Genomic DNA, 19275 nt, shown 5'->3' with positions numbered 1-19275 from the left:
CCCTTGGCCAAACAAAAATAATATACTGAATCAGGGGAGAGAGACTAGGGTTCGATCTCAAGTGATAACGAAAAGGAGAAAAAAATCAACACATACTCATTCAAGAGTAGGTCTCGTTCAAACACAAATGTTTTGCTGATAATTTACTGAATCAAGATGACTCACACTCTAAATAATTAATCTTTAATTCACACGCTTATAATTAATTAATACACATGCACGTAAGTTGAACACAATGTACACAGTTTTTATACATCTAATTATTATCATTATTTTGTGCTAGAATTATAATCTTCCCATGAACTTAAATTTATTTATTTGATTTCGCCCACACAATTTGATCTTTGATATGTGAAATTCACCAGCGACCAAGAACAATGAGCAGCACAATTCCCTCACAGAATCCTCCACAGAAACCTTCGGAACACTTCAAGACCTAATATTTACAGCCGCAACAGCTTTACTTGAACTGGCGAACTCCCACATGAGACCCGACCTCGAGGAGTCGTGCAGCACAAAATCGTCTCCATGTCCCAAAAACTAGCAAATTTCCATGAAGAAGAAGATCGGAGATAAACCTTACTCAACCCTTCGTATATACTTCCTCTGATGGCACCAAATCCACAGCTGCTCCAATAGGAAAGGTACATGGCAGCAACAACCTAACAAAACTATTATTTTTAATGATAATATTGGGGTATTGGTGTTGGTCGAACATTAGTGTTGGTTACATTTTATTTTTTAGTAGTTTTTTGTGAGACGGTTTCACGAATTTTTATCTACGAGACGAGTCAACCCTACTGATATTCACAATAAAAATAATACCCTTAGCATAAAAAGTAATATTTTTTCATAGATGACCTAAACAAAAGATCCGTCTCACAAAATATGACCCATGAGACCATCTCACACAAGTTTTTGCCTTTATATTTATATAAAATCAGAGTTTATTTATTTTATTTTTTAAGTACGTGCGGTATTTGTGCAACATGTTTTGAACAATGGGTACTAGCAATCAATGCACGCCAAATTGATTTTTCCTAATTATTTATTTCTAAAAATCTTTAATTTATTTTATATGATTAAAATTATAAATAATTTATGTTATGTTAATTATTTAGTTATTTCTAGAATTTAAAAAAATAAAGTATAAGTTATGAAAATTATAAATGGGTAATAAATTTACTAAATACGTCCTCATAATAATTTTTTAAATGAAACTCTTGTGAGACAATCTCTTCCTAAGATCAATGTGTTTAACACGTCAAAAACGTTAAGAGGATGTACTTTGGTACAATAGAAATGAAACGAAGCATTTTTTTCTATAACCTATTGCCTGTGTTAATTTTATGTTTAAAGGATTGATTTCAACAATCCTTTCAATTTTTTTAAACAAACAGAAAACACAACATAATATTATAATAATAATGCTCAAATTCAAAACAAAAGCAATGTCTGCAGGCCTCTCAAATCAAAGAAAGAAAGTTTCGAGTACTTCAACATTTCAACTACAATACACTGATAAATAAAGCAGAATAACACACCAACCTCAATGAAGAACCTTAACTCGACCAGATCAAACCAACACTTGCCTTCCAACAATCTCATGGAGACTCACTGCCCCGAGGAGAGCGAATATTATCATTATCATTGTCATCGACAGGGCTTAGGTCATCTCTTGGACTGGGGCTTCTGCCCCGACCATTGGCAGCATAAGGGCTTTCATCGTCCCCTCTCGTAGCAGGGTCCCCAGGGCTCTGACTAACCTCCTTAGGACTTCCATTATACCTATCATCTTGCTCAGTTTCCATTCTGCTTCTCCTCGGAGAAGGGCTCCTTCCCTCAATTGGACTATCATCCCTAATAGGTGTTGGGCTGCGCTTCCTGTTCTTGGAGGGAGAAGAACCCCGTTTTCGTTCAGGACTTTTGCCTGCTGGACTTCTTGATCTCCTTTCATCGTACTCAGCATCACGGCTTCTTCTCGGAGGCGACCTTGACCGGCTGGAAAAATGAAGAATTAAAAATGGGGGGAAATTCAGTGGGAATTTCGTGCAGGAGCTTAGTAGCATCTCTTCACGAGTTAAAACTTGTAATCGGAAAATTTTGTTCAAAAATAACAATCAACCTGTAGCTGCGGCTTCTGCTGAAACTTCGACTCCTACTCCTGCCACGTCGAGGAGAACGTGACCTCACAGGAGAGCGTGAATAACTGCGACCACGTTTACTGAAACAGGGCCAGATAAAAATGTTAATAGCCACATCACAGGGCAAAGCAGTGCACTCACTGCTATATATATTAAACTTACATAAATTAAGGCAAACATGTCCTGGAAAAAACATCAGGTGGAACTTAGAGCGCAAATCATTACGGCAAATTAAACAGACTTACCTCTGCTTCTTAGGGCTTTCCTGGCAGTTCTTCTCAATATGACCTCTTTCCCCACAGCGATAACACTTGTTTTTCCAGTCTCCAGCCTTGCAATCTCGAGCCCAATGGCCATCAATGCCACAATTGAAGCACCGCCCAGAACCTGGAGCAGGACCTTTGCCAACATATTCTCTAACTCCTCCAGGCCCACGTGGTACCTGCAGCCACATCATTCATTTAACATCAGAGGCTAAACATGCAGCACAAAAAAAAAAACTAAGACAACATTGTACCCGAGGAGCTTATTTATATGTCTCTTAAAATTCAAGAAGTCCCTACATTTAATTATGTCAAAACCGCACCTCGAGTGACGAAAGCCATGACACGACCACATCCGGCCACATTTTTGGCTTAAAGTAGCTAAAAATTGAAGGAACTAGCCTCAAATTCACTTACTCCCTTGGCAAATTCAACAATGATGCGCCGTCCATCAACATCTCTTCCATCCAAGTTATATCTAGCATCATCAGCATCCCTAGGATCACTGAATTCCTGAAAATTGTGATAGGGAACACAGAAACCAACACAAGAAATCCACACGTAATCGTCAAACGTGTAATCAGCTCATACATGGAAAGATAGAAGAAATCTGTTAATAATAATCATAACAAAGAAAGATAAGAGTGATGATACATACAACAAAGGCGTAGTCTCGCTTCATATCCACGTCGCGTACTCTGCGGAAATGGTTGTCAGAAACATTAAGGCCATCATAACTTACGTACTGGAGTGCATGAAACTTGGTCCTCAAGACGAACTAAACACCAGTTTGATTGTTGCAAAATCCATAAAAACATGCAAAGACAACACAAAGAATCGCCAAAGGCTTCTAACAATCGCCAAGATAATCCACCAAGTCCACCCTCTCACCATTGACCACCAGGTCAGGAATAGTCCACCCTCCCACCATTGACCACCAGGTCACGGAAAGGCTCAGGAACCTTCAATAGAATCATTCAAGTCAAACACAGAAGCACCTATGCCACATCGTTCCTTCACAAATAATACGATCACAGAGTCGCCAAGGTAAGAACCATGCTTAGAAAGCAAAAATGTTCTTACTTGGAGGTGAGAAGCAGAACCACATTCTCCAGTGCTAGATCTCTTGTGACAGAGATAGAAGTATGGGTTTGCTAGAATTCTCATAAATCTTGTAAGGGTGGAAAACTATTTCATTACATAACCTAGATAAACCAACTTGGAGAGAAATAATAAGTAGCCTCTAAAGAACGAATTGATTCGCAATGTAGCAGAGAATTTTAAAGTAGGTGATGATGGAGATATTATCAGTACATCGGCTCCATGGTGAAAAACACCACGTAAGAGAAATTCAGAACATGTCTCAGAAAAGTAGAGCCATTTTCGGGAAATAAGCTCGCATTACACTTAAACAAGCTAAGTCAGCTACACCAATTTACACAATGGAGGTGGTAACTGGTTAAGTAAGCATGTATAAAATTTAAAATATCTATAAAAACATCATCAAGAACAAAAACACACCATCCATAGAAAAGGAAATTCATATGAACTAAATTAAACTATTAAAGTACTAAACCTCACAACCAATAGTAAAATGCATAAAATAAGCAAGATATTTCACATTCGAAAAAGATTAGCAGCACTATCACTAAACAAAAACAAGGAGGACACTGCATTAATTACCTTCCATATCTACTGAAAACATGCTCCAAATCTCGAGAACGGGTTCTAGAAGACAAGTGACCAACATAGAGGCGAGTATTGCCGCCATACCGATCATCATGACGAGGCATTTTTATGCTGTAGCAACAAAGCTTAAGCTCAAGAATTGCAAAAAGGCGAACAACGTCATCAAGGTACACTATAAAATCTCAAATCTCAAAGTAACAAAATACACCAATACCAAAAATGAGCCAGCTAGTCTTATTTGACATAAAAAGATAACCCTAAGCAGGCAAAACACTGAGATCGACAAGTAGCGAAGAAAAAACCCAGGCACAACCAGAATAGAGAAACTAAACTTTATCACAACTGTTTACTTCTTTGATTACGACCAATTTTTATTGATACCTCTTAACAATTCAAAATTCCAAAAAAAAAAAAAAACTCAATTGGAATACAAGAAGAGATTGGGAAAGTACGAAATTAACTACCCATGCCCTGGAGAAATCAGAGAGGAATAGGAAAACAAAACAAAAATCAGATTATTGGAAAAAGAAAAAAAAGCTTAGTTCTTTAAGATATGATACTTAAACCAACTTGAAAGAAACGCTGCACAAAAAAAAACAGAAAAAGAAAAAAGAAAAGAAGACTTTCAATAGAACAATACGGTATCGGAATAAATCCAATAACTGCCATGAACATTAACAAAATAATTTAACCAATTACGATCATCCAATTCCCAAATATTACCGCGGTGACAGAAAGTACTGAAAAAATTCCCAGAATCCCCGGTCTAAAAACGAATTCTCACGGAAAACATTGGTGAGAACCTAAATGAATAAAAGATCGAGTATAATTCACGTAAGCAGATAAAATTCATGCAAATAAACCGAAATATTGAGCTCAAGAATACCCGAAAAACGAAATCGAAATACAAATTCTGTAGACGCAACCCTAATTATCAAGAAAACAGCGAGAATGGCACGGTTTCGAAGTGAGAATATATTTTTATAACCTAGTGCTTTTACGGTCAGGATGATTCGCATGACATCTAAGGGCCAAAAATTAGCACAAGGTGGGCCGAGATGTATCAATGAACTTTAACCCATGTTAGAATGACGGTTTGGTCACATGATGCCCAAACATTGGTTTTTTTTTTTTGCGCGACAAAAACTTACGTGAGATGGTTTCATGAGTAATATTTGTGATACGGGTTTTTATTGGATTATTATGAAAAAATATTATTTTTTATGCTAAGTGGATTACTTTTTATTGTGAATATGAGTAGGGTTGACTTGTCTCACAGATTAAGATCCGTGAGACGGTCTCACATGAGACTCCCTCCTTTTGTGACACTGTCTTATCTCCCCAATCCATATCTATATTATCTATATTATATCTATATTATATTATTAATTTGAGACACTTAAAGTAACTAAAATTTGATGTCATTGTTTGTTTTAATAATAATATATATTAATAAAGTATTAAAATTTTATTGCAAGTCACATGAAATTTAGTAAATAGAGTATCTGTTTTTTAATTACCGAGTTTCATGTTCAATTCTTGCTTATGTCTTTTTTTCCTTTATATATTTATTTTTTAAAATTCATATATCAAAATGACAGTATACTAATTACTATTTCTTATAATTACATTTTGATCCTTATTTAAATATAAACAACATAAATTATTTTTAAATATAAACAAACATGAATTATTAAAAAAATTGTTGCGTGCGTCAGTATACTAGTATTTATTAAGCTTAAACATTTGAGTTCATAAATTTCTTTTCAAAATTTAACTCATCACACTTAAATTTATCAAGAAGGTACAAAATAAATTTTAGTGAAAATTAGGCATAAAAAATGTTCAAAAAATGTGAGTCCGTCATATTTTTGAACCAAAACAGATCAGACTTCATTAACTCAAAGAAGGTTCGTTACAATCATCGTAAATAAAACTAGGAGCGATAGAAGACACAAGGACTAGCGCTAGAATTGGCCGCTCGAGCAAGATTGTGAGCAACCCATATTCGTTTGTCGCCTTGCAAACTGAACATTGTGGTGGCGTTCTTTTGACAGAAGGGAGCAACATTCTCCGACGATTGTTCCAAACTCACCACGATCTACCAAATTTGAGTAAACCGCCTCCACCACAGATTTAGAGCCTGTTTTGAAAATAACATGCTGCAGATCAAAAGAGACCGTCCAAATTATGGCATCGAGTAGTGTTTTGCTTCATCTTCCTGGATTTCGATGAATCCTTGGTATTTGACCATCCTGCAAACCATAAACTCACCATTTGAATTCCGACCGAACAACCGCTGCAATCCCGATCGAACACGTCCCCTTGGAGATGGCTGCATCAGCATTACATTTCATAAATTCCCCGGTTGGCGGCCGTTTCCACGTAAGCACCTCGTCATTCGCAGTCGTGCGAGTGTCTGTGGCTTGGGGCGATTTGTGAGCATCTAGCCATTGTTTGAGGAGATCCAAGGCCAGAGATATATTGACCTTTGTTGATCTTGTCAGACTAATTTTATTTATATAGATTTATGCGTGAATAATTATGTATTGTGAGTTGTCTATGAAGTGATCGATTAATAATAGGTTATGAGCTTTTAATTATAGAGACATAAGTGTAATTTTTGTTTTTATGATGTCTAAAACAGAAATATTATAAGATAATGATATAATTATCTATATATGGATCATTGTCTCCGGATCGCGGGACATCACGTTGCCTATTCTCTTCCCCATTAAAAAAATAGTTTAGAAGATAAAATTGAAGGATTGGATCCTGGCTAGACCTGCACTCAAGAATCCAATTTTCCGATAACATTCATCCATTTCTGGATAAATAATCGGTACATAAAATGCATCAATACATCTAGGCTCCGTTTGGTACGTGTGATAGGATAAGTAATGATTAATAATTAGAGTGATTAAAAAATGAGATATATGGATTAATAGTATGGTGAGATAAATAACATGGTGTTTGGTATGATTTTAAAATGATGGATTAATTTTGTAAATTTTATTATAATGACCAAAATGCCCCAAATGTTAATTAAAAATATATTCTTGAAATAATTAGATAGATAATTAAATATTTATTAAAATTAATTTAAATCATTAAAAAAATAAATTAGAATTGAAAAAATATTTATTTTCATAAAAAAATTAATTAACGAGATTACAAATTTATAAAAATTTAATTTAAGATAGATTTGCATTACAATTTATTTTCTTTAAAATGATTGAAAATAATTAAAATATATGAAATTAATTTATAAAAAATTTAATAAAAATTTAAATATTATATTAATTATTAAATTCACTAATTTTAATTTTCATATTATATTGAAGAAAACAATTCAAGGGTATTATGGTCAATATATAATCTTATCATGATCACTATTAAAAAATTATTAATTATCATACTTTTTGAGGAGCGATATTTAATCACACAAATAACATGAATAATGTGGGCTTTCAATCATAATCAAGGGTCTATAGATTAATAAAAAACGAAGCAAACGCGAGATAAAAAAATGATATTAAATAATCATTCCTTTATCATAGCTACCAGGCATAGCCCTAAAGTAAACAAACACATCCTAAATGGCAGAAGGACCAGCTGCTCTTCATTATTGGAAAAGGCTATCTTTGACAAGAAATTCGACTCAACTTCCTTTCAATATCTTCTTGATCATGAATCCAGATGATGTCACAATAAAGAATGGTCTACGCAGATTTTATTGTAGTTGCTTGTTATTCGGGGGATTATGATTTGTGATGTACAAATAACTTTTTACCTATTTTAATGAAAATAATTTCATTTTAAAAAAATGGCCTACGCATGACCACTGTCGAGATGTTTTCGATTACATGAATTAAGTTATTTGTATATATTATGAGATTTTAAAATTTAATATAATTTTGTACTGTCGATATGTTTTTCGCTGAGTTATCTCAAGGTGGAAGATTCAGTACTCTTCATTATATATACTCTTCCAATATGATGTACATTGGGATTAATATTTATGATGTCATCATTGTGTGATAGTTGAAATTTTCGGAGAACACAAATAATTTATCTATAAATTATTTTCTTTTTCTGTTTTGATTTAGTTCCATCGTTTTCAATTATTATATCAATGAGCAAAAATATTAAATGGCAATAACTTAATTAGAATATATATTGAGTTGGCAAATCCATTTTGCCTGAAAATTATGGTGGAATGTGTATATTTATTTAGTAATATGAGTGGTGGAATTATAGTGTTTTGAGAAGCAATTACAAGCTTAAGCTATATATCAAAGAAGCTAGCAGTTCGAGCACATTATTGTTTTTTTACATTTTTCGTCTGAAAAATGTATTTTTGGTCATGTATGTTTTGTTCTTTATAATTTTAGTCATATTAATTGAATTTATTACATGATTGGTCCGCAAAAATTGAATTTGTCAATGTTTTAAAAAAAATTAAAAATTAAGGCTCAACCAATCAATGGGCGACATCATCACGTTCACAGCCTATAAATACATGCTCCATCCAGGAAAACTCTCAAACTAAACAACTCAAACACCAGAAAACAGATAAAAATTAATCAAAATGGATTCCACCGCAGTTTCTGATAATCTTACCTCTACGATGGAGGATTCCAACTTCTTGTTCGCAATGCAACTGTTCACTGCTTCAGTGTTCCCCTCTGTGCTCAAGGCTGCCATTGAGTTGGACCTTCTCGAACTCATCAAGAAACAAGGGCCTGGCGCCTTTGTTTCTACGGCGGAACTCGCCTCCCAGATTCATGCCACCAACCCGGAGGCGCGTGGCATGCTGGACAGAATCCTCAGCCTGCTGGCTAGCCATTCTGTGCTGAAATGCTGCCAGAAAACACTACCCGATGGCGGGGCGGAGCGGCTGTATTCTCTGGCCCCGGTGTGCGGATTCTTGACTAAGAACGAAGATGGAGTTTCCATGGCTCCTTCTTTGCTCATGACTCAGGACAAAGTTCTCATGGATATCTGGCAAGCTATAATATTTTAACCATACGTCATTTAGAATTTTTTTGTGAATTTGGCAACTCTATTGCATACTTAATAATTATATATTTTATTACATGAAAGGTACTATCTAAAGGATGCGGTTCAGGAGGGAGGAACCCTGTTCAACAAAGCACATAAAAAGAGCTTGTACGAGTACCACGCGACAGATCCTAGATTCACACGATCTTTCACGAGGCCATGTCCAATAATTCGACGATTCTCATGAAGAAATTTGTCGAGACATACGATGGCTTCGAGGGTTTGAGTCCCTCGTTGATGTGGGAGGTGGAATCGGTGCTTCACTCAACATAATCATTTCGAAGCATCCAACTATTAAGGGAATAAATTTCGATCTGCCCCACACTACCCGAGAATCTCCATCTTATCCTGCTATGTATATACATATCACCATTACAAATATTAATCTCTCATGTGAGACAGGTCTATATAATTACCAAGAGATTTACTACTACCTTCAACATTACCCCAAAAGAAACTCTTTTTTTAATTCATATATAAAAAACGCTGAGCATTATTTGGCAAAAACTTGTGTGAGACGGTCTTACGAGTCGTATTTTGTTAGACGGATCTCTTATTTGGGTTATCTATGAAAAAAATTATTTTTTATGCTAAAAATATTACTTTTTATTGTGAATGTCGATAGGTTTGATCCGTCACACAGATAAGAATTCGTGAGACCGTCTCACAAGAGACCTACTCGCATTATTTTATAATGAATGTGCTCAGGTGTGGAGCATGTTAGTGGAGACATGTTTGTTAGCGTGCCCAAAGGGGATGCCATCTTGATGAAGGTGCGTCTCATAGTCAATCCAAAGCCATCACAAATTAAATTATTTAATAATTAATGTGAAAACGTGTAGACTGCATGCATTGAAAATCATTGTTTAATTACAAATTCCGACACAAGTCATCACATAATTTTGCATTTAATTAGTATAAGGGGCTCACAATCAAGGCAGATGGACGATTAATTATCAACGATCATACTAATATAAATTTCATTGTTGATAGATTTGTGAAGTGCATAGACTGTTACAACTGTTTTGTGGACTTACGTAATTTAATTAATTGTATATTGACAAGTTATATAATAAAAGGTCCAATAAAATGATATAATTAATTATGAGTTTCCAAAGTATTAAATAAATTGGTATGATGCACCTTATTTATAGAAACTCAATTTAATTAAGTCTTCTATGATGGGTCGAAAACTGCTAATATTATATAAGGCTATGGTCCTGAGGCACAAAGAATAATAGATAGATTATATATACGACACACATATTCTAGATCTCTCATTCTCTCATCTAAGTCAATAATAAGGTGGTCGATTCTCTGTTAGATTGGAAAATCTATAACTCAAATGCTAGATCAATCAATGAATTCTGGTGCATGTTTACTATTATTTATATTTTCTGATAATTCGACATAAATTCTTTATGTGTTGTGATATATGGATTTAATCACATGATATTTTATTAAATCTCCAACATAGACATCTGTTAAGTTTTAATTTTAAAAAAAAAATCTAAATTTTCACATTAAAATGTAATGCTATTGGAATAAGTTTTTGTTTCGAACTTTATGTTTGTTTTGTTTTTGTTAAAAGAAAATTAGTTCGTGGGAACAAAAGGCAGCTGGTACACAGGTCTTGTAGGTGGAAGATAATATTTACTTCTCTATTTCTCGGTTGCAGTTCGTTCTCCATAACTGGGGCGACTCCGAGTGCTTAAAAATATTGGAAACTGCCGCGGATCGCTGCCGGAGAACGGGAAAATGATCATCGTGATTCGTGGAACGTATTCTTCCAGAGACCCCCAACGAAGATATAAGTTCTAAGCTGGTATTCGATGTTGATTTGATAATGTTGGCCTATATTCCAGGCGCAAGAGAGAGGACGGAAAAGGGATTTCAAGCCCCGGCAAAGCAAGCCGGTTTCAAAGAATTTCGTAAAGTTTGTTCGGTTTTTACTCTGGGGATCGTGGAATTCCAGAAATAAAGAGACCGAAATGAGAGATCAAATGGGCTTGACGATCTGAAATAAGGTTTATTATACGAATAATGGAGGATTTTTATAATTTATAATAATTGTTCTAGAGATTGAGTTCTTGTTTTCAGATATGTATGGATAAAATTACAAATGAAGTATATATATGTCGAAAGCTCAGTCATGGAAGTTAATTCTTGATCGATACTAATTATTTTTATTTATTGTAAAACTTTGTTGAATATAATTAAGTTGCCAGTTGCCATACGTTGTGATATAAAAATGCCGTGCTTTGGCAAAATCATTCAAATTAAATTTAAATTACTTTGAAAATAATCATCCATTAATTATTGTAAAATAACGTATCAGCATGAATACGTATAACCATCTGCAATAAATAAGATCTAAACCAACTAACTACTATAGTAGCTAGTCGAAGCCTGTCTCGATTCCTATTCCTTTTTTGAACCATCGCGGGAGTCCCTGATGTTAAGAAATTCAAAAAGATCTTTAAAATAAATTAAGATGATAATATTTGGAATCTGATGTAAACAAAATTTTAAATTTTCTGTTCAGAACAATTGTTCGAGAAGAAATGGATATTGTCTCTACCATTTTTGGACAAAAGAACGCACATATACTGTATCGACTATGCTTCCACTAAACGTGTGTTCATTCTATACTAGACTGAAAATGTTATTCTCGATATATTTTTATACGAGAAGATTGATACTTAGTGTCAAAGCGACATTTAGCAGCTGCAGTTTTTAATTTGCCACGACCTATTATTTCTCGTAGGTCCTTTGCGTTTTTCATTTTCTATCAATTTAAATAACTCGAAAGTTCAATCTAATCACAATTCACAACCATTCAAAATTCGAAGTCATTTTGAAATATATATAATATCGATACGTGGTCGAACTTGCTTTCAGTTGCACATTAAAATTCCGATATGAGTACAACTTATTTTGAAGTAATCAATGGCTATGGCTTCTAGTTTGAGTACAACTCATACTCGACTTGACTCAAAACTTATTTGGGTCGAGTTTGAGTAATATTAAATTGGTTTATATGATATATTGAATATTTGATGTTCTCTGACAATTTCAAATATCATCTTTTATATAGTATTTTGTAATCTTTCTAGTGGATTTGGCCGAGATTATAACTATGAAATCGACATGACGATAAATTTATCGTTGAATGAATATTGTATTTGCAAAATGTGTTAAAAAAAATGATAGGAAGAATATAATTGAAGGGTGATCATTTAAGTGAACTGGTGGGCTTGTTGCCTGAACTCAAGAGGCCAAATATTATGCTAAATGGACCCTAAAAACTTAATTAAACTTTGTAGAATGATTTATTATTTTAAATCGATTTAAACCGTCATAATTAACCAATCTTTTATTTTTGCATACCACTTCGTATTGTTCCCATTATACACTATATAAATTTTATGCACGGCCTTCTTAAATTCTATTTTATATAAAGAAAATATTATTAACATTTTTAATGTAAATAAACAATTATCTCTTAATAAAATTCAAGAATATATATTTGGCTGCTACTCTGTTTAAATCTCTAATCGGGCCTTTATTTTGGATATTACTTCGTAACTCATGATTATCTATACTATATTATTAAGTTTTGAGATAATTAGTAGAATGTATACAATTAAGACTTTTTCAAAATAATAAACTTTTATGAATTTGATAAATTTTTATTGACTACTACAGAATTTCATATATTTAAGTGAATTTATATATTTTTTTTTGCAAGATTTTTATAGGCTTTTGTGAATTTTTTTTTTTTATAGAATTTTATAAATTTTGTACTTAATTATAACATATTATGAACTAATAATTAATTGACATATATAACATATTCAGTTTAAAATATTTTTCAATATTTATATTAATGAATAAATTTAATTATTTTAAAGTTGAATCATTTAATCCTTACATGTGTATATACGTGGGTTTGTATTCATGATTGTAAATTTTTAAAAATACATCAATTGATTAATCTGTAACTTTGTTTTTGAATTGATAATATACACGTACAAAGAATAATATTTATTATTGTGTAGATATAATTTTGTATAAAAATATTATAACTTATATATTAATTGAAAATGCTAAAAACAATTAAAAAACCATGGTTGTTGTGAGGATATTTAATTATTAAGAATTAAGCGAGTTTTTTTAATAATCTTTTATTGTTATTGAATATTACATTAATGTGTATAAATTATAAAATAAAAATCACAAAATCAAATCTAGAATTCAAATTTTTTTATGATATTAAAATAAAAAATTATTAAATGAAAAATCAGCCAAAATACGAAAAATTTAAAAAGAAAAGATGAAAATATATATAGATATATTTTGAAAATTTGAGAGAGTGATAGATATAAATGATAGGAGATATAGATAATAGCAGAGAATATAAGAAGAGATGTGATGTGAAGCAATAGAGAAAGAAATAATTAGCTTGTATGAGTTAGAAGTTTTAAAAATCCGTCTAAATCTTTGGGTTGAACCAAATACAGTTTTGATAATTTATAGTTGTACTTTAGGCTTTAATGTTTGTATGATAATGAATTTTATGAAGTTATTAAAAGTCTATTGAAAATTTGAATTTTTCTAGACTTTTATAAAGTTTTTAAAAGTCAATGTTGAATGTCATTTGACTGTGTAAAACTCCATGAAAGGTCTATTTTGAATACCACCAGACTTCAATAGAGTACGCAAAAGTCTTGATTGAATACTTATAGGCTTTTAAAATCTGCGTATGTCGTTAAAATTCAATAAATTTCCTGCATTAAAAACACTCTTCTTAGAATAATTAATTTTTGGTGTCATGGTCTATTTTAATAATTATATATATATATATATATATATATATATATATATATATATTCATAAAGTGTTAAAACTTTAATGCGAAATATATGTAGTTCAACAAATAAAATATTTGTTTCTCTTTAGGTTCAATTCCTCCTTAGATCATTTTTTATTTTTTATTTTTTAAATTTATATATCAAAATTACAGTATAATCCCTCATCACTGTTTCTTATAATTATATTTTGACTCTCATTTAAATATAAACCAAATAAATTATAAAAAATATTAGACAAACAACGTCGATTCACTGGTGTATATATAAAGAATTTGTCAAATATGAAGAAAATAAGACACCGATATTTTATACTCAAATTGTACTTGTACGACAATGTTTCTCAAAACTATATATAATTGAATGTCAGGATTCTGGATCGAAATTTTCGAAACACAAAAAAAGAAAAAAGAAACCGGTCATATGAACCAGTCATTTTCCAGAATTGGATCAGCACTGCAGTAATCCTAATTTGTAGGCGTGTATATATATATAGACACACACACATGCATCTGCCGATTTCTCTGGATTCGCAGGGATCGATTCATGATTTGCTCCTAGTCCTTGTATTAGATGCCTCCGAATTTGCAAGTTTGATTGGCATTTCATGGTTGTGCCGACCCTCGTACGTCGTTATGAAAGTGGATGGATCTTCCGAAGTTCTCTCGACATACTTCCGCACCTTGCACTTCGGGCTGGTGCACTTGTAGTAACTCCTGCAAGGACAATCAAACATATACAACCTATGAGCCAACAACAAACGGAACTGATGCCAAGTGGTACTGTCTTAAAAAGAGCCGACTATTTCGAGATTCCCACTCCCCCTAAATTGACTCAAAATACGAACATAACTGGTGATGCAAATTGCTGTGAAATGCATGTCAAGATGCCAGTAATTTAAAAGAATAGCAACCAAAATTCATCACGTCAAAGAAGTATTTTTCCGCTATAAATTCTATAAATTTGATTTTTTTATAAAAATTGTTGAAAAGATTATTTTAGCATTTTTTTGACATTTTTAATGGTTGCTCATGCTTGTTATATACTAAATGTTCCAACAAAAATCAAGCATCTTGATCTAAAAAAAATTTCCCTATATTTTTTTGAACTTGTAGACTCGCATTTTATTTCTATTCTAGGGAAAGCCAAGAAAGTTGACAAATAGAATACAAACCTTGGGTATGAATTCCCCTTGACAACTTTCTGGCCGTACTTTCTCCATCGAAATCCATCCCCGATAATCTCAGAATCCATATTGCTCTGCACACCATTCCCAGGTTCGGACGTGGCTTTCTCCGTTCTACCTGTTTTTAGTGATTGGATCTCACATTTCCTGCGGCATAAAACCCAAACTTCAAAATGCTATTCAAATATCAAAACTTCACATATGACTAGGAATGCAACTGAACTGGACAAGTTCGGTGCTTTTCGAGCTAGTTTCAAAATTTTTTAACTCAAACTCGAAAATATCAAACTTGGCAAGTTCTGACATGTTTGAATAACATGTTGTTGAGCCTAAATTATTAACTCAATAGCTCTCAAGCCGCTTGAGAGCTTATAATAATATTTTATAAATATACTTCAAAGTAAAATATGCTCTCACAAGTTTAATTTAAAAGAATCGAGCTAGAATTTGAATTTTTAGAACCGAACTCACGCTCCAGAGAGTTCATTCTTGTAGCTTGAAGTAAGCTAAAAAATATGAGCCCAATCTGAGCTAAAAAAAAAAGAAGCAATTAAGTTCAATTCGATTTGTTTGCAGCTCTGTACATATCCTTGTGCCAGCGTAAAATAACTATATCACCTTCTTTTGCTCTTAAAACCATCATCTTCCGCTACCAAAGCTTCACTCCCTTCCTCCCATCCCCCTTTCTCAGCATCATTGGAAGTTGAGGCACTAACCTCGAACAGAACATCCGTAACTGGTTCATTGATTCTCTGGGAAACACCAACAAAACCTGATTGGGTAAATGACTCGACAGAAATCTGATCTTTAGACTCGCTTGCATGCCCTTCAATTCTATAAGCCTTTTGATTATTCGACACGGGACTGTTTCCCTCAATTTGAGCAGCATCACACGCAGGTCCCTGAGGTTTTGAATAGATGTGCTCACCCTTGTAGACCACCTCCGCAATCTGGCCATCAAGTGTTCTTTCCACCATCTTTTTCACCAAACAATTTGGGTATGTACACTTGTAGTAACTTCGTGGATACTCACTTCCCTTAACCTGTTTCTGTCCATATTTCCTCCAGCTATGTCCATCAGATGAAGCTCGTTCGTCGTTTTTAGAAGGTAGCAAGAAACATTTGTCTTTGATAGAATTTTCTAGCACATCATTTCTCTTCAATTCTGGTATTTTAATACATGAACCAACCTCCGCGATTTCTTGTCTGGGATAAACATCATTACTCCCCTGATCAAAAACAAGTTCATAAAAATCATTATTCCCTTGGTAAAAAAAAATTTCATAAAATACATACATTTACAACAAATGGAAACATTGTTCTAAGAACATTTTGGTAACATGTCATTTTCAGTTCCATAACTATGTTGGAGAAACATATTTGGAACCTTATGGATGTCCTAGTAAATTGGAAGATATAGATCGAAGAAATGCTAAACTTGATTGTTGCAACATAAATATTGAACCAAAGTTAATACTCGCATATATGAAAGACTAAAAATGTCACACATCCGCTATTGCAGAATAAAAAATGATACCTAGCCAAAATTTTGGAAGATTGGAAATATGACCACGTTGTACTAACCAAATTTGCCAAGACGGAAAGAGTTGCACTTGTCACGAATTTAGCAATTGGTTTGTATACCACATTTGATGTAGCATTTGACTTTGGGGCCAATACCTCCACCTGGATTCATTGGATACCAAACAACAAGGACAATAAAAATGAAAAAATTACATAAACAACAACAGATATAAAGGGCCTTGAAAGAAGTAACTACCTTCCCGGTTGGCTTGAACCGAACAGTCCTCGGTCTGATGGCTACAACCGCAGTTTGAGAAACATCGGCAGGTGAAGAATCCTCAACTGCATCTGAAAGCAGCTCTGAGAAAGATTTATGATGGGAGAAGCCTAGCCTCCTGGCTATTGGTTTCTTAATTGCAGTTTCATCCTCTTCTCTGATTTTCGTCATAATTGTCGTTACAGCAAATAATTTTCTGCATAATTGACATTGTACATGGGATCAAGCTCACATGTCCTAAAAGTGTACAAAACAGCAAATTTTGTGACACAAGCCGACCATCAGTAATTTCAAAATAGTTTTCTCAACCATCGATCATGGACCAATTAAACTTAGGTTCGAATCAGCACCGAACCAAATTATCAACAAACAAATCGTTCTCACTTTCACTTTTTATTGGAAAATCGACACCCAGTTCTTGAATCATGATTAGTTATCCCAAGCCTTAATACAGTCACTTCTCTGACAGAAAGATCATCTTTTTGAACAATAAAACAACAATTCATTAAAAAAATTCCACTCTCCATGGTCCTTATACGAGGGGAACAACAACAAAAAAGGCAGTAAATTAAAATCCTAGTTCCATCCCTTCTCAATGGCAGCTTCTATTTTCCCAATTCAACAAGTTAAAGAACATATAATTGGAGAAATCGTGTGCTTATAGAAGCGGCAATTTTCTTAACAAGTAGCAAGGAGTTGGAGATTAAAGAATGAACTAACCAGAAAATACCAAAATCCAACGTTCTCTCCACTTGAACATCAAGTCATTTTGCTCCACTTGCATACACAATATTCAAATTCAAACAAAACAAAACATGTAAAACAAGCATTTCCAAAATCCCACCAAATTGATCAGCTGTTCCACCCCCAAAACCCAACTGTGTACTCCATTACTTACAACTTTGTGGACAAACAGACAAAACCCACCAACAAAATGTATAGAAGGTCGGAGTGAAAAAGCTAAAAAGAATACCCAAGAAATTGTGCTCCACTCTCTCCAGTGTTGCCAATCTCTCAGCAAAAGAAAATAGCCAAAGTTTCTCGATTTGTGCACATATCATGGCAGGGGCAGGATGGGTAATGACTACGAGGCCAACCAACCCGGGAAGCCGCATCTGAGACAGATTCACTGATTTTAACCCCAGAAGAATGGTAGTTGAATACCAACAGCCACGTGCTCAAACCCCATCCCACCTTCCTATCCATTTTCTTGCTAAAGGTACCCCCACTAATATGTTGGTTCCACCAGTGTGAGAAATTATTTTCTTTTCTTTATTGTTTTTGAGAAATCTTGAAAAGAGAACATATAATCGGATCTCTGCGAGATTTCACATTCCGTCTGTGTCTTTGTCAGCCTCGATTCGGAGATCCCTTCAAGAAATTTTAGAAATATTTACCATCATCAACTTTCATAAAAATACGAAATATTTACATTATCTATTAACATTTAAAAAAAAAAATATTTTCGTTATATCATAAACTAACCTGAATATTAATAAGACAAATCAGTTTTATCAGTATTTTTGGAATACCGTTTAGATAATTGAATTGAAATCTAACACTTTTTAATGGCGTTAAATTATTTTATATGATAAGTCTAAAATTTTAATTCTGGAAAAGAGTTTTTAATTATTAATAAATTTTTTTTTATGGAAATTGTTGATAGACTTGGTAGCAAAAGAAAAGTCTTCTGTAGGCAAAAACTTGTGTGAGTCGGTCTCACATGTCGTATTTGTGAGACAAATCTCTTATTTGGGTCATCCATGAAAAAAGATTACTTTTTATGCTAAGAATATTACTTTTTATTGTGAATATCGGTAGGGTCGACCTGTCTCACAGATTAATATCCATGAGATGGTCTCACATAAAACCCACTCTTCTCCGTATATACTCTACGTTGAATTAAATATTTATGTTAAGAAATATCTTTGTTTAATTGGATGGTCAGAGATGTAAAAATATTAATGTAAAAAGTGATTATATTTTAGTATTAATTTAAATAAATTATTGTAATTTGGTAAGTGAATACGAACACGTTCAAATTTTTTCGAGTAATATAAATATCGTGAGTCATTCGTGATATTTAATATTTCATTAATATAATTATATATTAAATAAATATATTTCGAATATTTATTTTAGTTGATGAATATTTTCAAATATTTCGATTCGAAGTCGAAATTCAGCATTGATTCAAACCAAATTCGAACAAAAAATATTTTAATTTTCGATATTTGAATCCAACTAGCTGAAACTC

At 33.2% G+C, this 19275-nt stretch overlaps 2 protein-coding genes and 1 pseudogene across 6 annotated transcripts; 1 reads left to right on the top strand and 2 right to left on the bottom strand.

The window, feature by feature from the left end:
* Positions 1–1575: 1575 nt before the first annotated feature.
* Positions 1576–5115, bottom strand: LOC140839851 (serine/arginine-rich splicing factor RS2Z33-like). 2 transcript variants are annotated; one of them, XM_073206823.1, is made up of 7 exons: positions 4983–5115; positions 4091–4207; positions 3066–3105; positions 2825–2920; positions 2390–2586; positions 2126–2224; positions 1576–2001 (listed from the first exon to the last, which is right to left on the bottom strand). In XM_073206823.1, exons 2-7 carry the CDS (start codon positions 4198–4200, stop codon positions 1605–1607), a joined length of 939 nt encoding a protein of 312 aa, XP_073062924.1. In that variant the 5' UTR covers positions 4201–4207; positions 4983–5115; the 3' UTR covers positions 1576–1604. The 2 variants fall into 2 exon arrangements, with proteins under 2 accessions (XP_073062924.1, XP_073062925.1); XM_073206824.1 differs by having other exon boundaries at positions 3066–3369; positions 4983–5014.
* A 3518-nt stretch (positions 5116–8633) lies between these two features.
* Positions 8634–11257, top strand: LOC140839852 (caffeic acid 3-O-methyltransferase 2-like; annotated as a pseudogene).
* Positions 11258–14336: 3079 nt separating this feature from the next.
* Positions 14337–18395, bottom strand: LOC140839850 (WRKY transcription factor 44-like). Of its 4 annotated transcripts, none has more exons than XM_073206820.1 (7): positions 17739–18394; positions 16998–17214; positions 16802–16903; positions 15836–16446; positions 15206–15364; positions 14539–14747; positions 14337–14508 (listed from the first exon to the last, which is right to left on the bottom strand). In XM_073206820.1, exons 2-6 carry the CDS (start codon positions 17187–17189, stop codon positions 14576–14578), a joined length of 1236 nt encoding a protein of 411 aa, XP_073062921.1. In that variant the 5' UTR covers positions 17190–17214; positions 17739–18394; the 3' UTR covers positions 14337–14508; positions 14539–14575. The 4 variants fall into 4 exon arrangements, with proteins under 4 accessions (XP_073062921.1, XP_073062922.1, XP_073062923.1 ...); XM_073206821.1 differs by having other exon boundaries at positions 14337–14747; positions 17739–17796; positions 17992–18394; XM_073206822.1 differs by having other exon boundaries at positions 14337–14747; positions 17992–18395.
* Positions 18396–19275: the final 880 nt, after the last annotated feature.

The sequence above is a fragment of the Primulina eburnea genome, chromosome 8 (genome assembly GCF_022965805.1).
Source record: "Primulina eburnea isolate SZY01 chromosome 8, ASM2296580v1, whole genome shotgun sequence".
In the NCBI taxonomy this organism is placed as follows: domain Eukaryota; kingdom Viridiplantae; phylum Streptophyta; class Magnoliopsida; order Lamiales; family Gesneriaceae; genus Primulina; species Primulina eburnea.
This window is presented reverse-complemented; position numbering and strand designations above follow the sequence as displayed.